The sequence below is a fragment of the Clupea harengus genome, chromosome 24 (assembly GCF_900700415.2).
Source record: "Clupea harengus chromosome 24, Ch_v2.0.2, whole genome shotgun sequence".
NCBI classification, from domain to species: Eukaryota; Metazoa; Chordata; class Actinopteri; order Clupeiformes; family Clupeidae; genus Clupea; species Clupea harengus.
Window position 1 is genome coordinate 437,532 of NC_045175.1, and position 9,113 is coordinate 446,644.

Here is a 9,113-nt window from a genome sequence, read left to right on the forward strand (position 1 = left end):
ACATGTATCTAAACATTAAACATCTTATGATCATATACTACATGTATCTAAACATTAAACATCTTATCAACATGTATCTAATCTTATCAACATGTATCTAAACATTAAACATCTTATCAACATGTATCTAAACATTAAACATCTTATCATCATATACTACATGTATCTAAACATTAAACATCTCATCAACATGTATCTAATCTTATCAACATGTATCTAAACATTAAACATCTTATTATCATGTATCTAAACATTAAACATCTTATCATCATATACTACATGTATCTAAACATTAAACATGTTATCATCATGTATCTAAACATTAAACATCTTATCATCATATACTACATGTATCCAAACATTAAACATCTTATCATCTTATACTACATGTATCTAAACATTAAACATCTTATCATCATGTATCTGAACATTAAACATCTTATCATCATATACTACAAATATCTAAACATTAGACATCTTATAATCATGTTTTCATCATCACATTAAACATGTTATCATCATATACTACATGTATCTAAACATTAAACATCTCATCATCATGTATCTAAACATGAAACATGTTATCATCATATACTACATATATCCAAACATTAAACATCTTATCATCATATACTACATGTATCTAAACATTAAACATCTTATCATCATGTATCTGAACATTAAACATCTTATCATCATATACTACAAATATCTAAACATTAGACATCTTATAATCATGTTTTCATCATCACATTAAACATGTTATCATCATATACTACATGTATCTAAACATTAAACATCTTGTTATCATGTATCTAAACATTAAACATCTTATCATCATGTATCTAAACATTAAACATCTTATCATCATGTATCTAAACATGAAACATCTTATGATCATATACTACATGTATCTAAACATTAAACATCTTATTATCATGTATCTAAACATTAAACATCTTATCATCATGTATCTGAACATTAAACATCTTATCATCATATACTACAAATATCTAAACATTAGACATCTTATAATCATGTTTTCATCATCACATTAAACATGTTATCATCATATATACATGTAATCTAAACATAAACATCTTGTTATCATGTATCTAAACATTAAACATCTTATCATCATGTATCTATACATTAAACATCTTATCATCATGTATCTAAACATGAAACATCTTATGATCATATACTACATGTATCTAAACATTAAACATCTTATCAACATGTATCTAATCTTATCATCATGTATCTAAACATTAAACATCTTATTATCATGTATCTAAACATTAAACATCTTACCATCATGTATCTAAACATGAAACAGCTCATCATCATATACTACAAGTATCAAAACATGAAACATCTTATCATATACTACATGTATCTAAACATTAAACATCTTATCATATACTACATGTATCAAAACATTAAACATGTTATCATCATATACTACATGTATCTAAACATGAAACATCTTATCATCATATACTACATGTATCTAAATATTAAACATCTTATCAACATGTATCTAATCTTATCATGTATCTAAACATTAAACATTTTATTATCATGTATCTAAACATTAAACATCTTATCATGTATCTAAACATTAAACATTTTATCATGTATCTAAACATGAAACAGCTTATCATCATATACTACATGTATCTAAATATTAAACATCTTATCAACATGTATCTAATCTTATCATGTATCTAAACATTAAACATTTTATTATCATGTATCTAAACATTAAACATCTTATCATGTATCTAAACATTAAACATCTTATCATGTATCTAAACATGAAACAGCTTATCATCATATACTACAAGTATCAAAACATGAAACATCTTATCATATACTACATGTATCTAAACATTAAACATCTTATAATCATGTATCTAAACATTAAACATCTTATCAACATGTATCTAATCTTATCATCATGTATCTAAACATTAAACATCTTATCATGTATCTAAACATTAAACATCTTATCATCATATACTACATGTATCTAAACATTAAACATCTTATCATCCTGTATCTAAACATGAAACATCTTATCATATACTACATGTATCAAAACATTAGACATGTTATCATCATATACTACATGTATCTAAACATTAAACATCTTATCATCATGTATCTAAACATGAAACAGCTTATCATCATATACTACATGTATCAAAACATGAAACATCTTATCTTCAAATACTACATGTATCTAAACATTAAACATCTCATCATCATGTATCTAAACATTAAACATCTTATCATCATGTATCAAAACATGAAACATGTTATCATCATATACTACATGTATCTAAACATTAAACATCTCATCATCATGTATCTAAACATGAAACATCTTATCATCGTATACTACATGTATCAAAACATGAAACATGTTATCATCATATACTACATGTATCTAAACATTAAACATCTTATCATCATGTATCTAAATATGAAACAGCTTATCATCATATACTACATGTATCAAAACATGAAACATCTTATCTTCAAATACTACATGTATCTAAACATTAAACATCTCATCATCATGTATCTAAACATTAAACATCTTATCATCATGTATCTAAACATTAAACATCTTATCATCATATACTACATTTATCTAAACATTAAACATCTCATCATCATGTATCTAAACATTAAACATATTTTAATCATGTATCTAAACATTAAACATCTTATCATATACTACATGTATCTAAACATTAAACATCTCATAATCATGTATCTAAACATGAAACATCTTATCATCATATACTACATGTATCTAAATATTAAACATCTTATCATAATGTATCTAAACATGAAACATCTTATGATCATATACTACATGTATCTAAACATTAAACATCTTATCAACATGTATCTAATCTTATATATAATTTTATTATGTATCTAAACATTAAACATCTTATTATCATGTATCTAAACATTAAACATCTTATCATCATGTATCTAAACATGAAACATCTTATCATCATGTATCTAAAAATGAAACATCTTATCATCATATACTACATGTATCTAAACATTAAACATCTTATAATCATGTATCTAAACATTATATTTGTTATCATCATATACTACATGTATCTAAACATTAAACATCTTGTCATCATGTATCTAAACATGAAACATCTTATCATCATATACTACATGTATCAAAACATGAAACATCTTTTCATATACTACATGTATCTAAACATTAAACATCTTATCATGTATCTAAACTTTAAACATGTATCAAAACATGAAACATCTTTTCATATACTACATGTATCTAAACATTAAACATCTTATCATGTATCTAAACTTTAAACATGTTATCATCATATACTACATGTATCTAAACATTAAACATCTTATCATCATGTATCTAAACATTAAACATCTTATCAACATGTATCTAATCTTATCATCATGTAGCTAAACATTAAACATCTTATTATCATATCATACTACATGTATCTAAACATTAAACATTTTATTATCATGTATCTAAACATTAAACATCTTATCATCATATACTACATGTATCTCAAAATTAAACATCTTATTATCATGTATCTAAACATTAAATATGTTGTCATCATATACTACATGTATCTAAACATTAAACATCTTATCATCATGTATCTAAACATTAAACATATTTTAATCATGTATCTAATCTTATCATCATGTATCTAAACATTAAACATCTTATTATCATGTATCTAAACATTAAACATCTTATCATCATATACTACATGTATCTCAACATTAAACATCTTATTATCATGTATCTAAACATTAAATATGTTATCATCATATACTACATGTATCTTAACATTAAACATCTCATCATCATATACTACATGTATCTCAACATTAAACATCTTATTATCATGTACGTATCTAAACATTAAATATGTTATCATCATATACTACATGTATCTAAACATTAAACATCTTATCATCATGTATCTAAACATTAAACATCTTATCATCATGTATCTAAACATTAAACATCTTATCATCATATACTACATGTATCTAAACATTAAACATCTCATCATCATGTATCTAAACATGAAACAGCTTATCATCATATACTACATGTATCAAAACATGAAACATCTTATCTTCAAATACTACATGTATCTAAACATTAAACATCTCATCATCATGTATCTAAACATTAAACATCTTATCATCATGTATCTAAACATTAAATATCTTATCATCATATACTACATTTATCTAAACATTAAACATCTCATCATCATGTATCTAAACATGAAACATCTTATCATCGTATACTACATGTATCAAAACATGAAACATGTTATCATCATATACTACATGTATTTAAACATTAAACATCTCATAATCATGTATCTAAACATGAAACATCTTATCATCATATACTACATGTATCTAAATATTAAACATCTTATCATCATGTATCTAAACATGAAACATCTTATGATCATATACTACATGTATCTAAACATTAAACATCTTATCAACATGTATCTAATCTTATATATAATCTTATTATGTATCTAAACATTAAACATCTTATTATCATGTATCTAAACATTAAACATCTTATCATCATGTACTACACGCATCAAAACATGAAACATCTTATCATACACTACATGTATCTAAACATTAAACATCTTATAATCATGTATCTAAACATTAAACATGTTATCATATACTACATGTATCTAAACATTAAACATCTTATAATCATGTATCTAAACATTAAACATGTTATCATATACTACATGTATCTAAATATTAAACATCTCATAATCATGTATCTAAACATTAAACATGTTATCATCATATACTACATGTATCTAAACATTAAACATCTTATAATCATGAACTGCAGCATTCACTGAACTGATGAACTGCAGCAAGTGGATCCTCAAACTGGTCAAACACTTCCATAACTTTCATTTCAAGGTCCCTGTCTTGATGTTGCTGCAGTGTTGTTTGAAGCTGACTCCTCAAGCTGGTCAGTAACAGTGCCTGCAGTGCCGCTTGTAAGATTCTTCTCTATATTTAGGCTATTACACTTAATTCTAAAGGGTGGTCTAGTTGGTTGTCTCAATCAAGGAAGCTGGAGCGGTTCGGATCAGAGGCAGAGATATTTATTGTCAGACAAGAAAGTACTTTCTGAGTCTAAGTATTTCTGAGTGGAGCAGAGTTCTGAGGGTCGTTGGGGTCTGTCTTTCTTAGGAGATGGTCGTCCTACCTCTGCAATTCGCTCTGATCCCCGTCGCTCTGATCTGATCCCCTGAGCCTCGGGCACAGGCTAATTTAACTGGTGGCATTATGTAAACCGAATGGAATGCATAACAATCTCTAACACACACACATACACTACGTAACCGAATGAAATGCATAACAATCTCTAACACACACACATACACATACATATACCATGACAGTCCATCAATGTCCTTCAGCCTAAGAACCCAGGCGCCAGGAGGACTCCTGCACTACATAACCTTACAGGAATTTGGGCCTACGGGCCTGGTAGTGGTGGAGGGACATACACAAGATATCTGTACATGAGAAATATCACTGGAATCTAACATTCCTCCCTTTTGATCATTCTTAAACATAGTTTAAAACATCAACAACAACAGTGTATTTCTGGAAAACCTAAACAATAAACATCTTTCATGGCTCTGACATTTTTGTATGATTATATGGAAAGAAAATACAAAACAGGGAAGGGGGGTGAGAAATTGGAAAATAAAGGACAGGAAATAATAAAACAAGGATACTTTGTCATACACTGGGAAATCCAGTGTAGGTTCTTGGGTCACTCGGGGGAAACCCTACTGAAAGTTGGGGGGAGAGGGGAAGGGAAGGTAAAGTAAAAAGAAGCGTAAAGCAGGATTATCCTAATCTAAACAATTCTGGGGAGATGGGTCGGGGAATGGGGAGTTCCATTCTCAGGTATGGCCTTTAGGGCGGCCAACTTGGGAGTGGGGGAAGTCATTTTGGAACAGTCGTTTCAAGAGTCTTCTCCTGGGATGGCTGATGGAAAGGGTAACAGTTCGTGGTCGGGAAAGTTCAGAAGATGGCAACACAGTTCAGATGGTGCAGATAACCAAGCTATCTCAGGATCTCGGTCGTGATGACGATCCTCAGGTTTCCAGCCACGGGGTACATAGGATTTAAAGAACAAGAGCAGTATCAGTTGGGGGGGAAGCAGTGTTAATCTAACACAGTTATGTTAATCTAGCACAGTTATGGCATGCTTTAATGCTAAGCAACTAAACATTTATCTTGATTAAAGTAACCACTATTATAGCAATAAGCAAGTGTGATTCTAATCTAAGAAGTTGTACCACCAAAAACCTATACCAACATCTCACCTGGACTGGTTCGAGAGGACAGAGGAGAAACCTGCACTTTAATTCCCTAATCTTCCCTTTGTCGCTAATCCCTCCGTAAAAATAAAAAATAAGAAATTAAAGTCTTCCCGCACTCTGACCTCCCTCTGCTCACCTATTCTGTAAAACAGACGTGAAAGAGGTTTTCTGCCAGTCCAATGAATGTCAATCTCAGTCAGTTGGTGCATCAACTAATTTACAATGGCTTGCATGGATCCATTTTGTCTTGTTAGCAACCCTAATGGCAGATGGAGTAACTAACAGTATCTGATACGGCCCTTCGTATTTGGCCTCTAGCGGCACTCTTTGTGGTTTGTGAATCATGACCCACTGTCCAGGCACCAAAGAGTGTCCTCCCTCTGGCGGCTCAACCCAGGCCTCTTTGACTTGGTTGGACGTCAGCTGGAGGGTCTCTGAGAGCTTGATGCAGTAGTTCATCAATGCGTCTGAGGTGAGGTGCACATCGGCTTTGCGCAGGTCAACTGAGCCTGGGAAGCTGAAGAACCGGCCAAACACCACTTCGTAAGGGGACAGGCCCACATCTTTGCTGTGCGTAGCTCTCATGCTACTCAGCGCAATGGGGAGCGCGTCCACCCAAGGTGTTCCTTCTTGATGCATCTTTGCCAGTCTTTCCTTCAGTGTTCTGTTTGCTCGTTCCACTTGTCCTGACGATTGCGGGTGGTAAGGACAGTGAAAAGACCATTCGATGTTCAGCATTCGACATACCTCTGCACAGACTGCTCCGGTGAAGTGACTTCCATTATCCGAACAGATCTGATCTGGTAGGCCATAGCGAGGAATGAAATCTTTGACCAGCACTTTGGCTGTGTGTGCAGCTGTTCCTCGGCGGGCAGGGTAAGCTTCAATCCAACGAGAAAATTTGTCAATGACCACGAGGGTGTCTCTGTATCCTTTACACGCCGGCAGTGTGATGTAGTCCACTTGGAGGCAACGAAAAGGACCAGGGGGGGCAGGAACCTTCAGCATGGGAAGTTTTACTTTCCGATCATGGTTGTTCTTCATACAGGTGACACATCGCTTAACAACATCTTTTGCCACGCCGGTGAATTTTGGATTCCACCAGACCTGACTAAACCTATTGCGCATCTTTTCCACACCCACATGTCCTAGTGAGTGAAGTTGCGTGGCTAGGTATGGCAGTAAGTTCTGGGGGGCCACCGTTTTTGTTCCATGTCGCCACACCTTGTCATCGTGTAGTTTTGCACTGTTTCCCATCCAATCCCATTTCTCCTCTTGGCTTGAGGCATTTTGCATCTCCATTATGCTTGCTAAGCTTTCCTTCCGCCATTCTTCGTTTTCAGATTCCTTTCTCAATCGAAGGCATTTTGCGTAGTCATTTTCCATTCCGAGGTCAGTTTCCATTTCAATGTTTCCATTTCTCCTCCCCTCTTTTTGTCTTGCTGCTTTTCTGGATGCGTCATCAGCTAGCGCGTTACCACGGGCTTCTGGGGTGTCCAAGTGTGAGTGAGCTTTCACCTTGACCACCGCCAGTTCTTTGGGGAGTAGCATTGCGTCCAATAAGTCTGCTACTAATTGACCATTTTTTATGGGCGTGCCTTTGGCCGTGACAAACCCTCGTTGGGCCCAGAGACGGCCGAAGTCCATTACAACACCCAAGGCGTAATGGGAATCGCAGTAGACTGTGGCAGACTTTCCTTCAGCCAATTTGAGTGCTTGGGTTAATGCTTTCAATTCTGCTTGCTGTGCTGATGTTCCGGGATCCATAGATCCTGTTTCCAAGACTTCCTGCTCCCCGGATGCCATCCTCTACCAGTGAAGATCCGTCAGTGTACAAGACAAGCTCGGGGTTGTGGAGAGGATCTTCTTTCACAAAGTGTTCCTGGTCCATCAAAGCGATCAAGTCTTCACACACATGGTCATCTTCTTCGTTCGTGGCGTCCGTGGGGGCAATCATGGTTGAGAGATTTGAGACAGAGGCTTTTTGGAGGGAGATGTTGGGTGCTTCCAGCACGGCTTGCCAGTTTCCCCAGCGGCTATCTGGGACGCATGGGACTTTCCTGCCAGCCAGCAAAGCATTCACAGAGTGTGGGCAACGGATGGTGATCTTCTGATCAAGCACAAGATTGGTCACAAGTTGGTTTGCGAGGTACACGGCTTGTACCGCTCTCAGGCATGGGCCAAAGCCCAGTGCAGTTGTGTCCAATTTGGCCGAATAGTAGCCCACAGGTCTCCACAATCCTCCATGTTCCTGTGTCAGTGCTGATGTCATGAACCCACGAAACTCATTGACAAAGAGTGTAAAGGGTCTCTGAACATTGGGAAGTCCCAGCGCGGGGGCTTCACACAGGCAGTTCTTCAAATCCTCAAAGGCTTGTCGTGCTTCGGCTCCGAGGCTGATCTTGTCTCGGGAGTCTGGTTTTCCTTTCAGCATGTCGTTCAAGGGTTGGGCGGTCTCCGTGTAATTGTCCACCCAATTCCTGTTGTCTGCTTGCCTGCGAGAGGCGGCACCGTGAGGTCCATCCGCACCGCGTGTGAGCACCATGTCGCTCTCATCGCGCACCACGGAATCATCTGTGTGGGGGGGTGCAGATGCGGCACCGTTGCTTGGTGGTTGGTGCTGGTCCTGTTGAGAGGAGAATGGCAGTGGCATTGGGAGCAGGTGGG

At 34.8% G+C, this 9,113-nt stretch overlaps 1 protein-coding gene across 1 annotated transcript in view; it reads left to right on the forward strand.

The window, feature by feature from the left end:
• The window catches only part of LOC105895424 (deleted in malignant brain tumors 1 protein-like), a 29,526-nt gene extending 24,444 nt beyond the window's left edge, over window positions 1-5,082 (forward strand). Inside the window, exon 6 of the mRNA XM_042703652.1 lies at window positions 4,949-5,082. Within this exon, the coding sequence (XP_042559586.1) occupies window positions 4,949-5,082 (134 nt within the window). The remainder of the gene's footprint in view (window positions 1-4,948) is intronic.
• Window positions 5,083-9,113: the final 4,031 nt, after the last annotated feature.